We start from the raw sequence: 22722 nt of genomic DNA on the forward strand, positions 1-22722 counted from the left end.
TTGAAGGGATGTTTAAACATTACCATAGCGACCAGAGAGTGTTAGGGCAGTGGTTGAGAGTAGAGGAGTAAACTACCCCCCCTCCCCACTGGGCCTCAGTAAAATTGTCAAGCGTTGAGTGGTCCCCGGTGATAAAAAGGTTGGGGACCACTGCCCTAGAGCACAACGCCTGCTGCAACCCCTCTAAGCCACCACCCACACATACAAATCTATCACTTCAGCGAGCCCTTAAGCCTCGTGCAACACCTGCTCTGTTTACACCGAAACAGGAGTTGATGCAAGGCAGGAGCAGGAACACAAGCGGCTGTGCTTCTGCAACCCTTGTGCATTACCCAGACGTGCCCACAACTGACCACGCTCGCCAGATCTCATCAGATCCTGGAAGCTACGCAGGGTCAGCCCTTAGTATCTGGATGGGAGGCCACCGAGGAAGTCCAGAATTGCTAAAAAGAGGCAGGCAGTGGCAAACCACCCTCTTGCCTTGAAAACCCTACATGGTCCTCATAAGTCAAATTGAAGGCCCCCTCCAAAAAGAGCGTTATCCTCTCCCTATCCTGGGTGTGTCTGTCCACTGGAGGAAAGACCATTACTCCTTTCTTGTCTAGAAAAATGAAGCATTCTGGGAAATCCTCAACTGAACAGGAACAGAAGGCATTCCTTCTGTTGGGGGAAGCATCTTCTCCTGCTGCTGAAATGTGTATCCAGGTGGTACACCAGTCCTCTTGCACACCGTCCGCAGGAGCCCCTGACATGGCTCTGCTTCGGCCACCGTGCATCCTCCCCCCCCCCCTTGCTCACTCACCACTCTCATCGTAGAAGTAGTGCACGGCCCCCTCGGAGGTATCGTCAAAGTTGCAGGCTTCGTGGATGGCCCCCCGCGGCAGCAAGAGGGAGCTGGCGAACTGCAGGGCTGAGGGGAGGGTGAGAGCACGGGAATGCGACGAGGCCCGGCCCCGCTGCAGATCCTGTAAACTGCACAAAGCATTGTGGGGGGAGAGGAAGAATAGTGAGCAGCTGCTAAATGGGGGAAAAAACCAGGCCGTCTGAAGAAGGCAGGGTCTTACCTGGGTGGGGATCCCATCACCGAGGATGGGGGGGTGGGGTTGCTGCCTGCGTTATGCCGCCGCCTCATGGCCTGCATGCGCTTCACGCTGCTGGACCGGTCCGGCTTGGGCCCTTCCTCACCGGCGGAAGCTGCAATAGAGCACCCGCCAGAGTGGCCGGCAAGGAGCCTGAGTTAAAGATATGCGAGCCCATGGACACAGAAGCAGACTAGTGTTTATACAAATTAAAATCAGAGGCCTGGAGTGAAAACAAGTGCATGACACAAGTCCAAGTGTGTGTGTGTGTTTGTGTGCACACACGCTCTGCCGGGACTCCCAATTACAACCTTCCAGCCTCCATTCATGCTCTCCAGGCCCAACAGCCACCTGCCCGGCCTTCTTGTGAGAGCTTCTATAAGAAATCCCCCAACCTCCCCTAAGCAGCCTGTACCAGAACTGAGACTCACACAAAGAAGATGTTACCTACCCCATTTAGTCCACCAGGCTCTGTTTCCCAGACTCCCCCTAAATCAGGCATGCCCCTGGAGATGTAGACCCCCCTCCCCCCGTCAACAGCTTTGCACATAAATGGCTGACCCATATTATAAGAACATTTAGCATAAGAAAAGCCCTGCAGGATCAGGCCAGTGGATTAGATAAATACATGAAGCCGCCTTATTCTCAATCAGACCCTTGGTCCAGCAATGTCAGTACTGTCCACTTAGACTGGCCCTGGCTTTCCAGGTCCCAGGTCTTTCACATCATCTACTGGCAGATCTTTTAACTCAGTGGTCCCCAACCCCCGGTCCGGGGACTGGGACTGGTCCGTGGATCAGTTGGTACCGGGCCGCAGCTCCTCCTTGTCCTTCTCCTCGACTGCTGCCTTGGCGGCTGCCCTGCCACTCTGCTGCTGGCTCACCTGTAGTGCTCTCCAGTCGCTGCAGCTATCCCTCAGAGTAGCATTGCGCAGCTGCTGCTGGCAGCACCCCCCAGCGGGTGGCAGGAAGTCAGGGGCGCCGGCAGGAAAACAAGTGGAGCAGGGACTCAGGTGGCGGCAAGATCCCTCAGCAAAAGACTACCCTCCCCCCCGGGCCTCAGTAAAATTGTCAAGTGTTGACTGGTCCCCGGTGATAAAAAGGTTGGGGACCAGTGTTTTAACTGGGGACTGAACCTGGGACTTTCTACATGCCAAGCAGAGGCTCCACCACTGATCCTCAGCCCCCCCCCCTCTCCCAACCTAGCCCAGCAGCCTGTCTCAACAACAAGCAGGTCTTCCTCTGATGCTGCCTCCTGGCACCAGCATGCAGAGGTTTGCTTTCTCCGGATGTGGAGATGTCTGGTGGACCTCTCCCTCCACGAAGCTGTCTGGACCTGCTCACGGCCATCACTACATCCTCCGGCGGCATAGTGCACAAATCGAACTGTTGGTTCAGAGAAAGTCCTGCCATTCCAGGCACTCACCTCCTCCGACGGCCCCTTCGGCTTGCAGCTCCCCCCTCCAGCCAGGCTGGTTGGCGGACTGGCTGCGCACGGTGCTGCCCGATTCCTGCTCTGCCGTTAGCTTCCCGGCGTGGGATTCCAAGTCTGACTTGGAGACTGTCAGAGGGCCCGGGGGCTTCACCTCCACGTTACTCCCATCCATGCTGAGCACACGGGCGTGGGTCTTGGCGCTGGCGGTACTGCCGGTGCGCTGGGCATAGTGGGAATGTTTGGAAGAGAGGACGGCGCCTTCGGGGGGCGGAGGCGGAGGGGGCTTGGCTTCGGCAGGGTGGTGCTTCCCGTGCTGAGCAGGGGCGTGACGCTCGGGAGAGTAGCACGAGGTGCTGGAAGAGCTGTCGGTGCTGTAGTTGTGCTGCGAATGCAAACTGGAGGCCCGGCTCAGGTCGCTGCAGTCACTGGAGTCCTCGTCGGCAAAGAAGCCCTCCGTGTAAGCTTTGCTGTCCAGAAGCGTGCGCATGGGCAAGTAGGAGCTGCCGTGTTTGCGCGCGAGGCGCCTGCGGCCCTTGAGGCCCAGCTCCTTCGGCCGCACCACTTGCTCTGGGTCAGGGCCGCCCCACAGCTCGTTGTCCCCCTTGACCGTTTCCAGGGAGTTCAGCGTGTTTTGTGTGTCAAAGCTCAGCTCCCCGAGAAGGCCCAGCTCGGGGGAACGCAGCAGCTCGCTGTCCGACAGGGCATCGGTGTCGCTGCCTCCGTCCGGGGGTGGGGACAGGCTGGCCACCACCTCCTCCCCCAGGGCTCCCTCTCCGGGCGCCGGCCCGAGGGACGGGCTGTCCAGATGGGTGGAATTGGTTTTTTCACTGCGGTAGCTGCTCAGGGTGCTCGGGGTCTCTTTGTCGGTGCCGCTGAAACAGCTGTCTGAAGAGCCGGCCTTGAGGGGCCGCTCCTGGCGGGGCTCCAAGGGCTGGTAGTCGGTGCCCGAGCGGCGCTTCTCTCGGCGGCTGTGGCTGCTGGCCTCGGGAAGTGCCAGGCTCAAAAAGCTCTGGCTGAGTTCCTCGCTCAAGCTGCTCTTGATGAGGGGGCTGAGTGGTGTGTCCCCCACACTCTCCGACTCGCTGGCGGTCCAGCGTGGCAGTCGTGAGCCCGCCCCGGCTGGGGGGGACTGCTCGGAGGAGTCCGTGCTCTGAATGGATGTCTGGACTGGGAGAGATGGGGGTGGCTTCCTCCCGCTGGATGATGGCTCCGCCTTAGGCACGAGCAGCAGGCTGCTGTTGGCACCTTCCAGGTCAGAGGGCACCCGAGCCACCTCAGCAGCTACAGAGGGAGGAAGGAGAGGATTACTGAAACAGCAGGGCAACACACGAAAGGCATATCGGCTTCTGGGGACTGTAAAGGTAAAGGTATTCCCTGTGCAAGCACCGAGTCCTGTCTGACCCTTGGGGTGACGCCCTCTAGCGTTTTCATGGCAGACTCAATACGGGGTGGTTTGCCAGTGCCTTCCCCAGTCATGACCATTTACCCCCCAGCAGCAAGCTGGGTACTCATTTTACCGACCTCGGAAGGATGGAAGGCTGAGTCAACCTTGAGCCGGCTGCTGGGATCGAACTCCCAACCTCATGGGCAAAGCTTTCAGGCGGCTGCCTTACCACTCTGCGCCACAAGAGGCTCTTCCTGGGGACTGTAGCCAGATATTTAAACGTGCGCACACATGGGCATGCACGGCTGCATGTGGAGGCTAACAGCCTTAATTCAGAGAGCAGCTTCCCCCATGCCCAAGTAGACAGCTTTTAAAAGTTGCTTTCAATAGAATATATTTACTACATTAAAAAGTATTTCCATGCCTTTTTTCCCCCAGCCTGCAAGCCATATACAGACCTCCACAGCTACATACACACCTTTTTTCAATGTGCACAAACCAGCTCAGGGGCAATTTCCCAAACATCCACAAAAAACAGATTCCTGATGCCCAATTGCTTCACCCAGTGCCTGAAGAGCATCAAAGATCTGGAAAGCTCCTTCACATTTATTTACTCATTTGATTTGATGTATTTACATCCCTCCAAATCTCCTTAAAATCCAGGAGATTAACAATGCAGCAATAAGTTCCCAGGACACAAAAGCAAGGGAACAGTCCAAAAAGAGGTTTAAAAATGCAGTCAACTCTGCTAAACAGTCCACTGTCCAACCAGTGCCCTTGAAAACAGAATTGCCTTCCTAAATACATCTAGCGATGGCATCTTTTGCACCCCCTCTGGTAGGCCTTTCCACAGGATTGGATCTACCACGGAGGGAAAAAAGTTGTTGCCGTATCATCTTAGGAGGTCACACTGCAGGAGAAAAGGCTGAAGAGCACAGCTGGCACATGGGAATACACCATGCGATGCTATTCTCCAACTGCTACAATCTGCCCCACATCTCACTATCACAAGTAAGTGCTTCACCTCACAAGCACTGAAAGAGCATTTTGAACATACCACAACAAAGCCACTCTAAAAGCATCTCTCTCCAAATATGCAATCTTTTGCTCTTTACCTCCATACATATAATAAGTACATACACACAACCAGTTAAATGTTCTATCTCTGGGGCTCTCCCCCCTGCCTGCCAGCCACCTCTCATCACTTATTTAGCTGTTCCTCGTGCAGTCCTCAATATCTAGCCGAAGGTCAAAAAGTGCATGTGCCCCTATCTCACAAGTCTAAGATTATGTCTTCGCTTCCCTCCCTTTGCCTAGCATTGTAAGTTTAGAGCAGGCCGATTCCTGATGCAAACAATCATCAAATCGTAGAATTGGGAGGGGTCGTACAGGCCATCTAAACCAACTCCCTGCTCAATGAAGGGTCAGCCTAAAGCTCTCTAAGTATCTGTCCACCTGCTGCTTAGAGACTGCCAGTGAGGGGGAGCTCACCATCTCCTTAGGCAGCTGATTCCACTGCTGAACTACTTGGAATGTGGAATCCCACCCCCACACCCCTGGATATCTAGCCGGTACCATTCCCCACACAGTTTAAACCCATTACCATGGGTCCTATCCTCTAAGTCAGGGGTAGTCAAACTGCGGCCCTCCCGATGTCCATGGACTACAATTCCCAGGAGCCCCTGCCAGCGAATGCTGGCAGGGGCTCCTGGGAATTGTAGTCCATGGACATCGGGAGGGCCGCAGTTTGACTACCCCTGCTCTAAGTGACAGTCTCTCAAATACTTAGCAATCATGTTCCTTCTCAACCTCCTCTTCTCCAGGCTGAATCACCCTTTCACATAGCTAAAGAACTGTGCTTGCACATATTAACACATGCTTCTCAAAATCATAAGCCAAGGCTTGGTAAATCCCAGGCACCAGGCTATTGTAGGTCCTGGGATGCCTAGTATTTTCACAGTTTATTCTGTTCTGTCAACCCTTGGAACAATCCTAGCAATTCTCAGAATAAGCACAAAGCTTTTAAAATATCATTTCACTTCAGAATGCATCTTGCTGTATGAAGTTCTCATCACTCCTTGTTTATTGTTCATGTTATATCATTCAGTGGTGGGGGAGGAATTCATTTCTTAGCCACTGGCTCTATACGCTGACTCCAACATTCAATGAAATGGCGCTTTGAAAAGCAATAATGTTCTTAAGAGAAACTGGCTAGCTTTCATCATAATGATAATAAGCTGGGTTCCTCCCATCATTTATATACCACAACGTTTTTGTCAGAGCTTTGAGAGAATGACAAGCAATAGCGAGGAAGCTAAGATTAGGCTTTGAAGTAGCAAAAAAAAAAAAAAATCAGAAAATGTAGCCATAAAAATATGACACCCCAAAGGCTGAAAAAATGAGTCTGGCTCCTCAAGCCAAAGAAAATTTGTCAGGGCCTGTCATGGGGATCAGCAGCAAATCTTTAGGAGGCCTAAAATTTTTAGGAGGCCGGAGGATCAGCTTGATGTAGTGCCAGCTGATGGAACCTCACCAGCAAGGGCAGCAGATGCCCCTTCCCTGCTTAAGGTCTTGGCAAAACAGATTCAGACGCAGCGTGTTTTGCTCCCTCTTGTCCCAAAAACAAGGCCAGAGACTTACTGCAGTTCTCAGGGGAATGGCGCTGGAGCATGTCCCGATCAGCTGCTGTGACAATGACATTGTTGCTGCCCTGCTCACGCACGAGTTCCTTGATGTCTGCGGAATGAAGCAGCAGAAACTGCACAAACTGCATCCTATTCAGACACTCTAATTACTCGGCCATGTACAAGCCTCAGACGCTCTGGCCCTAATCTATGCTTTTCCTCCCTGTCTGCCCTCTGTTCATCCCTTTTGCAAGGGAGGGAACCCTGACTCCCCTCTCTGGCTCGAGAGCTTGAAAGCATCGGGGCATTACCATTCCCTGTCCACGCATGGAGATACACACGTATGTGGATAAAAGGGAGGGAAAGTCAACCACGTATGCTACTTAGGGTTCTCGCTGTGGAGTTAAAAGGACATTATGAATGAAATTGGTAAATAAATAAGTCAGCAGCTGGTAAAGGACACACATCATCGTAGACTGGGAAGGACTGGACACAAGGGGTTTGCGGAGATGTACCCAATGAATTACTCTCTCCAATGACTGAGCAACTGCAGAGTGATTGCTACAAGATCAGGAGTATTCTTACTGCTTACCTCTTACAGGGCCCCCATCCTCCAGGTGAGGCAGCAGATCCTAGAAGGGAAAACACACACAGAGGCATATGTCACTGTTTGGCAAGAGGATTTTGGGTGGATTCTCAAACACAGAGGCAGTAATGAAGGGGGAACTAGAAGCAGGTGGAATCTCCACTTTACTACAATCTCTTGATCAACACTGAGACCCATTAAGTGAGAAGGGAGCCAGTAAAAACTCTCTTAACACAGAGTTCTCTCAAGAGATGCAGCCCTGCCTCCCAAAGGGAAGAGCACCCATTTCACTACCCATCTGAGGAACTTAATTTAAAGCTAGGACTTCACCACAGAACCCCACAGAACTCAAACATTATGACATTATAATAGGAAGGTTTCTAGACTCTCACAGAGTGGCTTTTATTCTCCACTTGGACGCTTAGAAAACTCAGTGCACCCAGACAGGCACAAGCCCCAGCACCTTTCATTCTATAAAACGCAGCTTCTTATAGAACCTGATTCTGTGAACTTAGGCAGATTGTGAGTGGGTAGGCAGGAAAAGTGGGATCAGAAGGCAAATTTCTTCCAGGCCAGGGATTCTGGGGTTTTTGGGGGGAGGAGGCATCATCTAGCCTTGGAACTGGGGTCACTGTGAGTGGGCAGGTAGTTGTGAATTTCCTGCATTCTGCAGGGGGTTGGGACCCTGGAGATCCCTTCCAACTCTATGAAAATATACTGAGAAGGGAGGCAACAGTTGGTCTAGGCTAGAAGCATCCCCAAACTCCTTCTGCAAGCCTCAGTGGTCTATGGTTGAGGCCAGGGCTGGTGAGATCTGGACTCCCCCCTCCTGACCAAGTAAGATCTGGCTACCCCCTATTAATCCCCCGAGGCGTCTTTACATTCTGTGTGAGTGGGGATGGGTTCTTAGTCTGCTGCCGACTTTTCTGGTTTTATTGTTTGGATTTTCTGTTCTTTTAGAGAGATTTTGTTCTAGGGTTTTATCTACTGTTAACCAGTGCGATCCAGTTACAGGGGTGGTGGGGTACAAATTAAATACATTTCCCTTGACAGCACTGAACTGCTTTAAAACAAGCACTGCTTTTCCCTTTTATAAAATCCCAGGAAAGGAATGACAGACTGAAGCAGCCCAAGGTATCTTCCTCATTCGTACCATGACCTGGTTGAAGCCAAACACAGAATGCTGGGAACTGCACCTCACTGGAGGCGTGGAACTGACTTTCCGGAACACGGTCATCTCCACTCCACCAGGGTCTCTGTGAAACAAAAGGACATGCCATGTTAGATGCGTTTAAATTAACACAGATGACAGTGTGTCACACTAGGACCTGGGAAGGGGAGGTTCAAATCCCCATTCTCCTACAGAAGCTCACTAGTTGACCTCAGCCAGTCACTCTCAATTTTAATTTATCATACAGGCTTATTAAGAAGATGAAATGGAAGAAGTAAGAATGTGACAAGCTACTTTGGGTCTCTACTGCGAAGGAAAACTGAGGATAATATAAATAGACAAATAAATTCTAAAGCTGCACTGTCTTTATGGGTAACTCTGTGTGTGCGCGCGCGCACATCACGGTGTGATGACATACTGGCAGATATAGAATACACAGAGGTACAATTTTGAGCATGCACACAGCCAAACAGTAATGTGTCTGCAATCCAAGCTGCCCCGAATCCCATGAATTTTATGCTGCCCTGTCCAAGTACCCTCCAACAATTGAGAAGGTGTTTTGGCTTCACTGACTGTTCCTCAGTATTTTAGATTTACCTGTGGCTGGGGAAAAAGCAGGCACTGCTCCTTTGGCTGTCCATTAGAAGGCAACCACAGGAATTTCAGAGGCCGCTTTCAGGGCAAGGAACATGATGGGCACATTGTTCAGAAGTCTGGAAAAGCCCCAAGAGTCTGGTTGCCCACACAGATAGATGCATTACAGGGGCACCTCAGAACTCCGGAAGTGTTTCTAGACCTCACACAGGCCTAAGCCTAAGATCCAGGAATGGCTCCCACAATTCAGCATTATGTCCATGACTTTGCCTTCCCCAAGTTCTTTTTTAAATTAAAAAAAACTCCAGAAATTTCCAACTCATCACAGACTCCTAGAGAAGAATTGGTTTTTATACCCCACTTTTTACTACTCAAAGGGGTCTCAAAGTGGCTTACAAACACCTTTTCCCTCCTCTCCCCGCAACAGAGGTAACCCAGCTGGCTGCATGTGGAGGAGGGGAAAATCAAACAGGGCTCGCCAAATTGGAAGCCACCAGTCAACCACTACACCAAGCTGGCTCTCGGTTAATGCAACCCAGAATGTAATGCGGAGGAAGAGAAAACACCTAACTCAAGAATATACAGACTCCAGGTAAGTAAATAATAGAATCCCTCTCCTGCAATGCTCCCTCTTCACCTGGTCAAGTTCCCTTCGTCAGCAGCAGCTCCTTCATCAGTCTTTGCCCCCTCTGCTAGCACTGAGTTCTTCTTCTCCACGATCTCACCCTGGTCAAACATGGTGTGCAAGCGATAGTTGACAGTTTTGATGGCAGTGAAGAATGTGGCCACCACAGCACAGTACACACCTGCCACCACGATGCTAGGAGGCATCACCTGTCATAAAAAACAAGTAATAACAACAAGACTGTAAATCCAGTTCAGTATGTAAATCCCCACTAAGAAGAAGAAGAGTTGGTTCTTATATGCCACTTTTCTCTACCCGAAGGAGTCTCAAAGCGGCTAATAATCACTTTCCCTTTCCTCTCCCCACAACAGACACCCTGTGAGGTGGGTGAGGCTGAGAGAGCCCTGATATCACTGCTCAGTCAGAACAGCTTTATCAGTGCTGTGATGAGCCCAAGGTCACCCAGCTGGCTGCATGTGGAGGAGCGGGGAAACAAACCCAGCATGCCAGATTAGAAGTCTGCACTCCTAACCACTACACCAAACTAAATAGTTCTCTGCACAACAGAAGTAAATTAGGTTTGGTCTGAATGACTGCACTTTTGTAAGCAAAACAGTACTTCTACGAAACCAGCTTATACTAAAAATGGTGGAAAGAAGCTTTGGAGTAATACAGAACTCTTGTTCAAATGTGCAAAGAAAAATATTCAAAGCATGAAAATACAGACACTGACATTACATTTGTAAGCTAGTGTTCGCATCATGAAGTAGCATTTAGATTCTTTGCTTTGAACTCCTACTCCTGACTAAGAGCTATGCGTATCCTCTACACTTCAAAGCTACCTTCACAGACAACAGGGGCAAGAAACTTGCCTTTTTTAAAATGAAAGATGAGAGCATCAGGATGATGAATTCTCCTACCCAGCACCTAACCTGAGAGACGGACAGTAGCTGAAGAGGGTGATGAGACTGAGAAAGCAGTATTTATTTAACCCTTAGTATCAGCACAACGCCTTTTCTTAAGCAAGTATTCTCCCTCCTGAGAGCTTCATATTGCAGCCTTCGGACTGGCAGTACTAACTCCCAGAAAGGGCATCAGCATGCGATTCACCTTCTGCGGTGACACTTTGCTAACAAACCTATTTTAGTCCCAGAGCTGCAAAAAATTAACAAAGATGCATCATCCACTATGCTCTTGACTGGGGTACTTGCATTCCTCATCTGAGCTAATCTGTCGGACCCCAGTTGCAAGAACCATTTTGTCACAGAACCCGAGATGAAGACTGGTTCCCAAACAAGACAACTCGTCCCACTGCAAAAAATGGTGAGAACGGATGCCACCTAAGTCTGATTGTTCTTCTTTAGATACCGGTGAGTGGCCATGTTGGTCTGAAGCAGCAGAACAAAGTTTGTGTCCAGTGGCATCTTTCAGAAGGAAGTTTAATTCAAGGTATGAGCTGCTGTGCGCAAGCACATGACATCAGTTACTGCAAAACAGAATTTCCTCAACCATTACATATTGGGGGGGGGGGGTTAACTGCCAGGAAGGGCAAGCTAGAGTCAAGATGCATAAGAAACTGGACACTTACACCTGAGATTGAATTAAGGCGGTTGTCAAGAGCTGTGAATGGCAATGTATCAGCATACAAATACAACAGTTAGCTCAGTGGTATTCCCAAGACCAACTAAGCTCTTCCTTAGAAGTGTATGATGAGAAAGGCTGCAATCAGAAAACAAATATACCCCCCCAAAAAAAAGCCCCAGCTGTGGGAGAACTACAAGCAGACCCTGCCAAGTTGCAAACATTTAAAAATACATTTGCAATAATTCAACAGCCCAGAAGGATGGATAGGGCTGACCCCCCCCCTCAGTTCCAAGACTGTTGCTGAAGGTGGCTAAGCAATAACACCAGCTTTCTGTTCTCTCCCCATAGATGGCTGAAAAATAATGCACTTCAAATCTTCAAATCCTGAAACACCACAAACCTTCAGCCTTATGCAAATGTGCATTGGAAACATTAAAACTGCTGGAGTTTAGCCAGCCTCCCATTTACAGATGCCTGAACACCTGGGATGTTCTCCAAGCTTCATACTCAAACTACAGTTTTAAAGTAGCTACAATGCTTCACAATCCCCTTACAACAATTCCCCTTACAGCACAGAAAGGCTATCCACAATAGGAACATTAAACATCCAAAACTTTTAAAGAAAAGCTTCTTTAATGGAAAGATGTTAAGGCACCATCATGCCTCCTTTTAACATATAGCCTCGATTTCTCTTCTAGAGTACTCAACTGCTTCCACTGCAGGCAATTCCACATTGTTATTTCTATCCAGTTAACCCCCAACGGTAAGCTTAGGTTTCTTTTGTGCCATCATTAGGTTTCAGAAAGAATGGCACTTCTTTTCTAGTTGATCTCCTTGACATGTATCAGGAATGCACTGCATAGAAACTTCAAAACCTAGAAAATGAGATTTCCCTAGGGAACAAAAGCCAGTGAGGAAGGCTATTTGGCTGAAAGCATCCAGAAAGCAACATCCAATTAAGCATTTCATTCCCTGAGTAAGGAACTGAAACACAAGTAGTTCCAAGCTGTTTGTCTGGCCAGGTGCCTTGAAATTCAGCCTGAAGTTATTACACACCAAATTCAGTTTCTACAGACATCTTGCAGAGATATTAAAGGCTTCAGATGCAAAAGGTAAACAGCCAGGTAATGATGAAAAGGTATGAAGTATCCATACTTCCAGCATTTCTATTAATTCTCAATTGGCTTTTGTATTCTTACATTTACACTGTCAGTTCAGACTTCAGGCAATTTTTTTTGTTTAAAGGAGACCCAAAAAAAGTCTTGGGAAAGGAACTGTTCTAGGTAGAAGGAGCAATACATGAGAAAGACAAAGATGCCCAGCATCTCCTATACAAAAAAAAAACAAAACTGCTTGACAAGTTAATACCATCAGCACACATCTACTATTTTTCTCCAACCACCTTTGCAGCAGATGTTATGTACTGCTCCCCAGACTCACCATGTACAGCAGGAAGGGGAAGGTGAGCAGGAAAATCCAGGTGTAGAGGTGGAAGCAGTTGGAGAAGGTGCTCTGGTGAGGGTCAAAGAACCAGCCGCCAGTCAACGAAGCCCAGACGCCTTGGCGTAGAATCTGCAGGACTTGTGACCCCATGTCCACGGTGGGGCCGCCTCTTCCTCGTCCTCCTCCTCCTCCTCCTTAAGGAACACCACTGCCCAGCTGGCCCTCACAATGTCCTTCATCAAGGCAGCTTACAGCCCATGATCCACAGGGCTGGAGAATCCAGAACCCTTTTCTCCCCCACTTCGCTTTTTAGCTGCGTCCTCCTCAAAAAGCCCTTCCCTGACAGGGGGGGAGGGGGTGGTTCACGGCACGACGGAACTGCCCATTCAAAGCAGGCGTGCCAGCCCTATCTGCGCTTCCCCTCCGAGCAACCACCCCCTCCCCCCGACCGCCTCTTTCTCCGCTTGCCCCCTGCCCCCGGGGCTCACGCCATCCTACCTCCCAGGAAAGGATCCCGCCACCCTCTAGGGAACCTGCTAAGGGAGCACAGTGAGGCCACCTAGGCGGGAGGGGAGCGAGCGAACTGCGGACAAGGAGGCCAGCGGTAAAGGAGGCTCCGAGTCCCTGGGGTGGCCCCTGGGGAAGTTGAAACCGGAAACAAGCCGGGTAACGGCCACCCCCAGGGTGGAGAGAACCCAACTCGTGTTCACTTCCGAAGTCAAAGGTCAACCCGACTGGGCTAGCATGAGGAAGGAATCTTGGCGCCTAATCCTAATCAAGGTCTGAGGAGGCCGGAAGAACAGCCCGAGGAATAGCTACAGCGACGCGCATGCGCCATTTCTCTCCCCCCCCCCCCCCCGTACCGCTTCTAAGACAGGAAGTAAAAGCAAAGGGTCAAGGAACGAGCGTCGCTTATGCGCGAGCATAAACAACCGCTTTTGCGCGTGCGTCTTTCACCCGCTCCTGTTACCTGCCCTGCTTCCCAGTTGAGACTTTTGCGCATGCGTTTCCGCCCCCTCTACCCGGTTTAAAGGAAAGCTCGTTCTTGCGCATGCGCCTAATCTCCATCCTGTGTTGAGAAAGTGGCAAATGCGCAGGCACGTTTGAAACGACGGGCCTAAAGAATGGCGGATGTTGGTTTTAACTGGAGTCGTTGTTAAATGTGCGCACGCGCTAGTTTCCGGGTTTGATTTTTTTTTTCCCCTCTCTGTTTTGGGCAGGACATTGAATGGGTTTTTAAAACGTTAATAAGGGGCAGGCCAATGAGGAACAGTTCTTTCCCCCACCGAGCAAGAAATGGAAGAAGACAGGCAGACTGTGCATGTTCTATGGGGAACTGCTTGAAAAGGGGAAGGGGTGGTTACTCTGAGAGCAAGAGGAAGCATAATAAATTGTTGCTGATTTAGGTAAAGTGACTCTCTGCGTGTACTTTGTATTGATACTGCTGGCGTTTGTTATGCTCAATCATAAAGTAGGCTGGTAAGTTTCATAGTTAAAGAACTATGCTCTGGGAGGTCCCTGATTCAAATTCTGTTTCTGTTGTAAGGCTTAAGGGGGTGGCAGGTTACAGTGGATGAGTGATAGGGTTGTGAGTGTCCTGCATAGTGCAGGGAGTTGGACTAGATGACCATTGAGGCCCCTTCCAACTCTATGGTTCTATGATCCCTGAGTTGGTCTTAGACAGTCTTAAGTTCTGATCTTTTTATTATTTGGCAAATTCAGCCACAACAGAAATAGACAAGATTGCTTTTTGCTTGTTTTCAGAAGAATCAGGAGGAGAGAGGTAACCAGGCATCCTTTGGAAATGCTCTAAAGTAGTGTCCCCAACCCCCGGTTCGGGGACTGGGACCAGTCCATAGATCAGTTGGTACTGGGCCACGGCTCCTCCTAGTCCTCCTCCCCGGCTGCTGCCTTGGGGGCTGCCCTGCCACTCTGCTGCCGGCTCACCTTTGGTGCTCTCCAGCGGCCATCATGGCTGGGGCTCCCCCTCAGCGTGGCACTGCACAGCTGCTGCTGGCAGCACCCCGCAATGGTCAGTGGGAAGTCAGGGGCGCTGGCGGGAAAGTAAGCGGAGCAGGGGCTCAAGCGGCAGCAGCTTCCCTCGGCAAAAGACTACCAGCCAGGCCTCAGTAAAATTGTCAAGCGTTGACCGGTCCCCAGTGATAAAAAGGTTGGGGACCACTGCTCTAAAGCTATAACCAAAAAGTATCTGCTTCTATTAGAAACTTGTGCCTGTATACATGATGAAACTGGAAGCAAAGTCTGCATGGCTGATATTAAATTGCAAGGCAGCTTGTATAGACAAAAATGTTCCTTTAGATAATCAGAGCTAAAACTCTATTAAAATCAATTCCACCCACTCAAAATAAGTGCAAGGCAACTTAGAATTGGTATACATAAAAATCACCACAGTATATCTGGAAATAATCTAGGGTTGCCAACTCCAGGTTGGCCATTCCTGGAAATTTTGGGTGGAGCTTGGAGAGGGTGGGATTTGGGGAGGGGAAACAGCTCAATGGGGTGGAATACCATAGATTCCACCGTCCGAAGGAGGCATTTTCTTCAGTCAAAACTGGTCTTTTAAGATCTGTTGTGATTCCAGGAGGTCGTCAGGCCCCACCTGAAGGTTCACAGATGAAAAGCAAACTGGCAAACTGGCTATGTGGAAATAAAGTATCTTCTCTATTCTTAAACAGAAACAGCAACATCAAAATGATATCCTGTGATAAACTCGTTTTCAAGGAGGAAGTCCATCAGTGGCTATGCTTCTCAAATTCTAGATTAGCGATCCCCAACCTGTGGGCTGCGGACCACAAGTGGTCCGTCAACTAATTGGAGGTGGGCCGCGAAGGATGCCCTCTTCCCCCACCCCTTTACTTCATCTATCCCGGCCTTTACAACACACTTTGGGTGTCATTGTCTCCCATCACTCCCAGATGGGACTATCTTGTTGCAGAGAAACAAGCTCAGGGTTCCCATTGATTTGTCATTGTCATGAGTTAAAATTTCCATGAAAATAAAGTGTTCCTTATGTTCATTGTTGTGGCGTGTCTGTATCTTATTTTGAAGGGATGTTTAAACATTACCATAGCGATCAGAGAGTGTTAGGGCAGTGGTTGAGAGTAAACTACCCCCCCCACTGGGCCTCAGTAAAATTGTCAAGCGTTGAGTGCTCCCCGGTGATAAAAAGGTTGGGGACCACAGTTCTAGATGACTCTCAGTAAGTATTCAGTTCTATAAAAAGTGTCCGGTCTCTTCAAGCAGCGGTGGAGGTGGAGGTTTAAGCTATGGCCAAGTCCAAGAATCACACCACTCACAACCAGTCTCGCATCTGGCACAGAAATGGCATTAAGAAGCCCAGGCCACATAGATCTCTGAAGGGGGTTGATCCCAAGTTCCTGAGGAACATGCACTTTGCTAAGAAACACAACAAGAAAGGGCTGAAAAAAATGTGGGCAAACAATTCCAAGTAACCGGCTTGCCTTTGGATTTGGAAAGGGACTGACTTGCTTGGAGTCTGAGCAGCAGTTTTTCCTCTTACTGTTTGTTTTTCACTCAAGGCATTTTCATAGAATCAAAGAGTTGGAAGGGGCCATACAGGCCATCTAGTCCAACCCCCTGCGCAACACAGGGTCCTAGATTAGCATCCTAAAGCATCCAAGAAAAGTGTGTATCCAACCTTTGCTTGAAGACTGCCAGTGAGGGGGAGCTCACCACCTCCTTAGGCAGCCTATTCCACTGCTGAACTACTCTGACTGTGAAAATTTTTTTCCTGATATCTAGCCTATATCGTTGTACTTGTAGTTTAAACCCATTACTGCGTGTCCTTTCCTCTGTAGCCAACGGGAACAGCATCCTGCCCTCCTCCAAATGACAACCTTTCAAATACTTAAAGAGGGCTATCATGTCCCCTCTCAACCTCCTTTTCTCCAGGCTGAACATTCCCAAGTCCCTCAACCTATCTTCATAGGGCTTGGTCCCTTGGCCCCAGATCATCCTCGTCGCTCTCCTCTGTACCCGTTCAATTTTATCTATGTCCTTCTTGAAGTGAGGCCTCCAGAACTGCACACAGTACTCCAGGTGTGGTCTGACCAGTGCCGTATACAATGGGAGTATGACATCTTGTGATTTTGATGTGATGCCCCTGTTTTGTATAAATAAAATTGGGTGTAATGTCCAGGTGCCAAAAAAAAAGTGTCCAGTAGACCATAGGTTCAGATATTTCAGTGAGGGATCAACGCGGCCACAGCCTACCACTGAATACTTACTGGGAGTGGTCTAAAATAATCTGTTAACACAGAGAAATTTGAAAAATATACCCACTGATGATGAAGGAATTGCGCTTGTGGAATAAGAGGTACCCGTTTTTTTTTTTTGTAATCCAGCATGGGCACCTCCCCAAAATGCAGAATATTTCCTTTACTATGGATCTCCTCCACCAGGCATTCGCTTGAGGCCAACCGACTCGGAACATCTGCTGGGCCCCCCCTCAGAAGCCCTTCCATGACTGAGCAATTTGATCTCCCCAGTTTGTTGTTATTCATGTTGTGTTGTGAATTGTTACTTGACAGATAGTTGTAATGCTCTACTGAATCTTGTATAATGTTATAGATTATTATAATGTTCAATGTAAAGGTATAATGTTCCATGTAAACTGCCTAGAGCTGTAAAGAATGGGCGGTATAAAAATCTAAATAAATAAATAAATCTTAGCTCAGAATGGATGTGCTCAAAACTCCAGTGGCATTCTCAAGAACAACTGGAAAAGAATCAGCCCAAGATGCCCAATGGTTCAAAAAGATTGGGTACCCCTACAGTCAATAATTAGTAAATTCCTGCTTTTCCAAGTACAGTGGGATGAGAACTGAATCCGAAAGGACTTTATTTTATTTGGTTAGTTCACTTATCGAGGGGATCCCTTCTCACTAAAATGCAAGGCAGATAACAAAATATCTTGTTTCAAATCAACCAGGTTATATAAAACAGCCAAAACACTGTAGTAGGATTGGGATAACAGAACATGAGTCAACATAATGGGTCAGGCTTGGTTCTTGGGAATGAAACACAACCTTATGTATTAAAGGGCCCAGGGGCACTCATAAGTGTGGTGACCCTTGAGAAGTTCTTTTCTGATCTCTTAGCAGGAGGAAACTATTTTGAATCAGGAGCATCTTAACAGCATTCTAGGACCCCAGGGAAAGTGGTACACTGGGTCCTACCTACACAACCATTTACAGGAATAAAAAGGTAAAGGCTTGGACCAATATACCATGAGCCTTAAACTTGAAAATATATCTTATATAAACAGCTTGTCCATTCACAGATCACAAACTATCGATACATGAATAGATTAGCATGGGATCTAATTCTGCTGTAAAATCCTGCTTTAAAGGGGAGAATGAAGCTGCATTTGCAGGGCCTGCAAAAAGGAGCTCTTCCACCAGGCATTTGGTTGAGACCAGGCATAACCAACAGCGAATGAAGGGCCCCTGTCCCTCCCACCCCAGAACTCCACCAGAGCACTCTGGACCTGTTGTGACATTGCACTGTTGCGCTGTTATATTGTATTGTGTGTTGCTACAACTTATTTGTTGTATTATTTAATTGTTACAACCACTGTTGTTAATATTATTGTTGAATTATTAATGCAGATTGTTTCATGTATGGTTCATAAGTTCAATGTAAACTGCCCTGAGCCTCCGGGGAGGGCGGTATATAAATATAATAAATAAATAAAATAAATAAATTTAGAGGGGCTGTGGCAGCGCACACTCTTTTCATGTTCAAGACGTCTCCTCCCTTGATTTGGTCACCGACACCTCCAATTCAAGGTTGTGAGGTAGAAAGTGTTGTGTGAAAGACCCTTCACTGCCTAGCAGATCTGAGTTCTCAGTCACAAGTCCAACTAGGTGCTCCAGTGGTCACTGTTTGACTTGGCTTGAGGCCCACGCCTTCATGACCCATCCAAAGAGAACAATACTAGGAGACAATCATCTTGCCCTTGCTATGATCAAATTATTGGACCTGACCTAGATGCTCTTACATAGGAGGCCAGTCACATGATGTACTCCAGCTTTCCCAGAATTTTGATGAACCCAAGAGGACAGTACTGGCTTACCTTCCCATAATTCCCTCCCTTGTAATTGGCCACTGATGTTCACCAGATCTTGGATACAAGACTCTCCACAAACTTTGTATTATTGGCACCAGACAAAGGAGTTTGGTATGAATGCATTGGGGAGGGATAAAAGTTATAATCCTGTAAGCAATCTTTCCGTGCTCCTTTATATAAGATGAGTGGGAGGGCCAGTGGCTGTGGCAATTAAAAGGGAAATGCACCCTGCCCAGAGCAAGCAAGAGAAGCTGTTGCTGGTTCCTGACAAAGAGCTAAGTAAGGTGTGCAGGCTTTTAGGCTATGCAGGGCTCTACAGACTAGTGAACTGTTGTTCCCTGATCATTTGGTTTCTGCAAGGCTCCTTGGCTAACTTCTCAAGAGATGCGGGCTCTGGCTTGGTTCTGAACATGGTAAATCCTTAGCATACCCTGAGGTGTGCCAGGTGTGCTCAGGGATGTCAGGTGAATTTAATTGGCACATTATCAATCTGTTAGTTATTACTTTTAATAAGTTCCAAGGTCATGCCCTATTTAAATTAATTGTGTTGGTCTTATAATTAACGTCAGTGTATCTTGTGTTTATTGAAAAGCACTTTGCCTGAAAAAGACCTTTAAAATATAACTAATCGTCATCATAATAAATATTCCAGTGGAGTCTACGGCAGCCAAAATAAAGAATGGTGGTACCTAAAGGCCAACTAGGGATCTAGCTCACCAAACCTCTATGACAAAATCAATGTGTGAGTCTTTTGAAGTGTCACAAGACTCCTTATCTAGTGATAAGCTGAGAGGCCCTTTGTCCCCTGGTGTTCCACAGACTAAACTCGGCACATGCACAGAGGCGCCGCTGGCCAGCAGGCAGTGGTCGCTCAGTTAATTACAAAAGAGGCCCAGGGTTGTTAGAATATCGCCTTTTGTTGGGTGGGCGCAAGGGACCGTCCCTCGCGGAGCTGCGAAGGATTCTGTGGGACTCCGACGCTCGCGTTCTCCTTCCCCCGGCTTGCGTCAGCTCCCGCGGAAGAGACCTGTGCAAGGGCTCTGTTTCTCCTCGGCAGGCTCTGCAGCCAGGAGCCCCCGCAGTGCAAACAAGTTCCCGGGCTGAACCTCGGCTATTGTTCCACCCAGGCGCACCAGAGCCGGACCCGCCTCTCCCGGGGCAGGCCGAGGAATTCAAACCCCGCCCCTGCCGTGCCTTCTCCGCCTCGTTCCGTCCGGCACTTTCGCCTGAGACCCAGCGAAGAGGCAGAGCCGGCCGCCCGCGCCGTCCGTGCCGCCCCCTCGACGGCACGGCCGCCCAAACTCTCCGCTTCGCTTCGCGGGTTCTTTCCGGGCGCGGGGCTGTGGACGGAGCCCGGCGAGCGCTGGACGCGGAGCCGGCTCGACTTCGAAGAAGAGGACGGGACGGGCGAGCCCAAGGCGGCGGCGGCGGCGGAGTTCCTCCTGGAGCAAGAGGGCAGGCAGGCAGGCAAGGCTTTGCCGGCGCGATCCGCCCGGCTTCGCGGGCTGCAAGGGGCTGCCCGAAGGTGGAAATAAGCGGCAGGGAGCGCCTCCCCCATACCGTTTTCCCTGGAAGCGTGTAGACGGAGAAGGCGGCCGGCTCCGGGGGAGGCGATGGAGCCTCTCCGACCCCTCACTCTTCTCTGAGACCGGAGGGGAGGGGCCGTCGGCGGCCTGGAGCGCTAGCCCTCCCTTCCCTTCCTGCCCCCTCCCCGGCATCCCTCCTACATGGTCCCTGCCCCGTCGGAAGTGGTGGGAAATTGCGGGAAGGGCCATGTGGGGGACCTAGATGCGGCTGTCCTGGACCAGCAAGGCCCCGACGACCCCCATGGAGCCCCTGAAAAGTATGCTCCGCAAGGCGCCGCTGGTGGCCTGGGGGGGAGGCTCTCGCGGCGGGGGTGCCACCGCTTACGCCAACCCTGTCTGGACGGCGTTGTTTGACTACGAGGCTGCCAGCAGCGACGAACTGACCCTGCGCAAAGGCGACTTGGTGGAGGTCCTTTCGTGGGACGCCGCCATTTCCGGCGACGAAGGTTGGTGGGCCGGCAAGGTGAACAACCAGGTGGGCATCTTTCCCTCCAATTACGTCTCGCCCAAGACGGGCGGCTACCCCGGGCCCGAGGGCCCGCCGAAGGCCGACTTCCAGGACCTGAGGCTGGAGGAAGTGATCGGCGTGGGGGGCTTCGGCAAGGTCTACCGCGGGAGCTGGCGGGGGGAGCTGGTGGCGGTCAAGGCCGCCCGCCAGGACCCGGACGAGGACATCAGTACCACGGCCGAGCGGGTGCGGCAGGAGGCCCGGCTCTTTGCCATGCTGCGGCACCCCAACATCATCGCCCTCAAGGCCGTCTGCCTGCAGGAGCCCAACCTGTGCCTGGTCATGGAATACGCCGCGGGGGGCCCGCTCAGCCGGATGCTGGCCGGACAGAGGATACCGCCCCACATCCTCATCAACTGGGCCGTGCAGATTGCCCAGGGGATGCAGTACCTGCACTGCGAAGCCATCGTGCCCGTCATCCACCGAGACTTGAAGTCCAACAACAGTGAGTGGAGGGGCTGACCAGAAGTTCTGTGGGGGGGGGGGGGGAAATATACAAGTGTGGTGGAGGGGCAGTGGCTTAGCGGTAGAGCCTCTGCTTGGCACGCAGAAGGTCCCAGGTTCAATCCCTGGTGTCTCCAGTTAAAAGGAGCAAGTAGTAACTGATGCAGAAAATACCTGTGCCTGAGACCTTGTAGAGCCACCACAAGTCCGGGTACACAATCCTGATCTGGGTGGACCGACCGATGATTGAGTTTAGTAGGAGTCAGCTTTGTGCGAAATTGAGTTTGGAGTTGAAACCACTAACATTTTACTTACTTGACTTATAACCCCCCTCCTCCCCAATGGGGATTCAGTGTGGTTTATGTTCTCTCCATTTTAGCCTCACTCCAAGCCTGCACGTGACTGGCCCAAGGTCACCCGGCAAGCTTCCCTTGCAGAGGGAGGATTCGGACCTAGTGTCCCAGATCTTGGTCCAGCCCTCTAACCACACCACAGCACCACACTGGCAATGCTGCTCAAGTGTGACCTTGTCAAAATCCGTCACCTGATTCGTTTCACAAAACTTGTGTTCTGTTTGCAGAAGTGTCAAGGCTTGTTTGCAGCCTAAGCTCTTTCCTTCCAAAGCTGCTTGAGGGAACAGTCCCCTTGGATATTCCCCTGCCAAAGCCCCGCAGCGATGCATAGGGACTGAGCTCAAAGCCTGGAGCATTGGATAGCATCCTTCATGGCTGCTTTTAACCCACCAAAGGCTTTAACCTGTGCTCTCAAGATACCTGACAAGACCAAGGCACTCCAAACTAATTTAATGGGCACCCAGACTGCTCTGTGGAGGATTGGGAAGAAAGATGAATTAGAGTCATGGCCAACCTTTGTGTCTCTTTGGAAACTTGTGAAGAGAGAGAGCGAGAATGCCTCTGAGCATGTCCTAAGTACTACCTTTTCACCCTGGAGTCAGCAACTCCTTTGCCCAAATCTCTGGTGTCAGTGGGAAGGGTTTTTGCGGTGGAGACAGGCATAAGCTTTGACATGTCTCTTCTTTTTTTTAAATGAAGTTTAGTTTGTCACACCCTCTTTTGCCCCAGGAGTTTGTCACTAGACTGTGACCTCTGTGACCCAGGGCCAGAAGGAAGTGACGCTGGCTCTCGCAGAAACTGGTTCTGCGTGCCCCATTTCCTCTTGCAAGGCTGAGAGAAATGTTTTTCTTTCCATGCAAACAAGAGCTTAGGGATCAGGAGTTTTTCCTCTTGCAAGGGTTGGGCCTCTCCAGCTGTGAGCTGGGGGGCTGGGAGGGGGAGCCGCTGGAGACCTAGCCAGGCAGTAGAAAGTCTCCCGTTCCCACCAAGCTTTAGGGATGCTCTAAGACAGGGGTAGTCAACCTGTGGTCCTCCAGATGCCCATGGACTACAATTCCCATGAGCCCCTGCCAGCAAATGCTGGCAGGGGCTCACGGGAATTGTAGTCCATGAACATCTGGAGGACCACAGGTTGACTACCCCTGCTCTAAGAGGTAGGTTCCTCATAAGGAGTCTTGTTTTCCACGCCTTGATG

The 22722-nt window shown here is 50.1% G+C and overlaps 2 protein-coding genes across 4 annotated transcripts in view; one reads left to right on the plus strand and one right to left on the minus strand.

The window, feature by feature from the left end:
* Positions 1 to 13398, minus strand: part of PCNX3 (pecanex 3) — a 41938-nt gene extending 28540 nt beyond the window's left edge. The window contains exons 1-8 of one of the 3 annotated variants that reach the window (XM_077328163.1): positions 12522 to 13398; positions 9510 to 9706; positions 8261 to 8363; positions 7114 to 7153; positions 6538 to 6633; positions 2505 to 3794; positions 1065 to 1194; positions 803 to 972 (exon numbers count right to left, since the gene is read on the minus strand). In XM_077328163.1, the coding sequence (XP_077184278.1) occupies positions 803 to 972; positions 1065 to 1194; positions 2505 to 3794; positions 6538 to 6633; positions 7114 to 7153; positions 8261 to 8363; positions 9510 to 9706; positions 12522 to 12674 (2179 nt within the window). In that variant the 5' untranslated portion in view covers positions 12675 to 13398. The remainder of the gene's footprint in view (positions 1 to 802; positions 973 to 1064; positions 1195 to 2504; positions 3795 to 6537; positions 6634 to 7113; positions 7154 to 8260; positions 8364 to 9509; positions 9707 to 12521) is intronic. The other 2 variants (XM_077328157.1, XM_077328174.1) reach the window with 2 other exon arrangements.
* A 6466-nt stretch (positions 13399 to 19864) lies between these two features.
* The window catches only part of MAP3K11 (mitogen-activated protein kinase kinase kinase 11), a 48724-nt gene continuing 45866 nt past the window's right edge, over positions 19865 to 22722 (plus strand). The window contains exon 1 of the mRNA XM_077328237.1: positions 19865 to 21175. Coding sequence (XP_077184352.1) covers positions 20425 to 21175 — 751 coding nt within the window. The 5' untranslated portion in view covers positions 19865 to 20424. The remainder of the gene's footprint in view (positions 21176 to 22722) is intronic.

The sequence above is a fragment of the Paroedura picta genome, chromosome 1 (assembly GCF_049243985.1).
Source record: "Paroedura picta isolate Pp20150507F chromosome 1, Ppicta_v3.0, whole genome shotgun sequence".
Lineage (NCBI taxonomy): Eukaryota > Metazoa > Chordata > Lepidosauria > Squamata > Gekkonidae > Paroedura > Paroedura picta.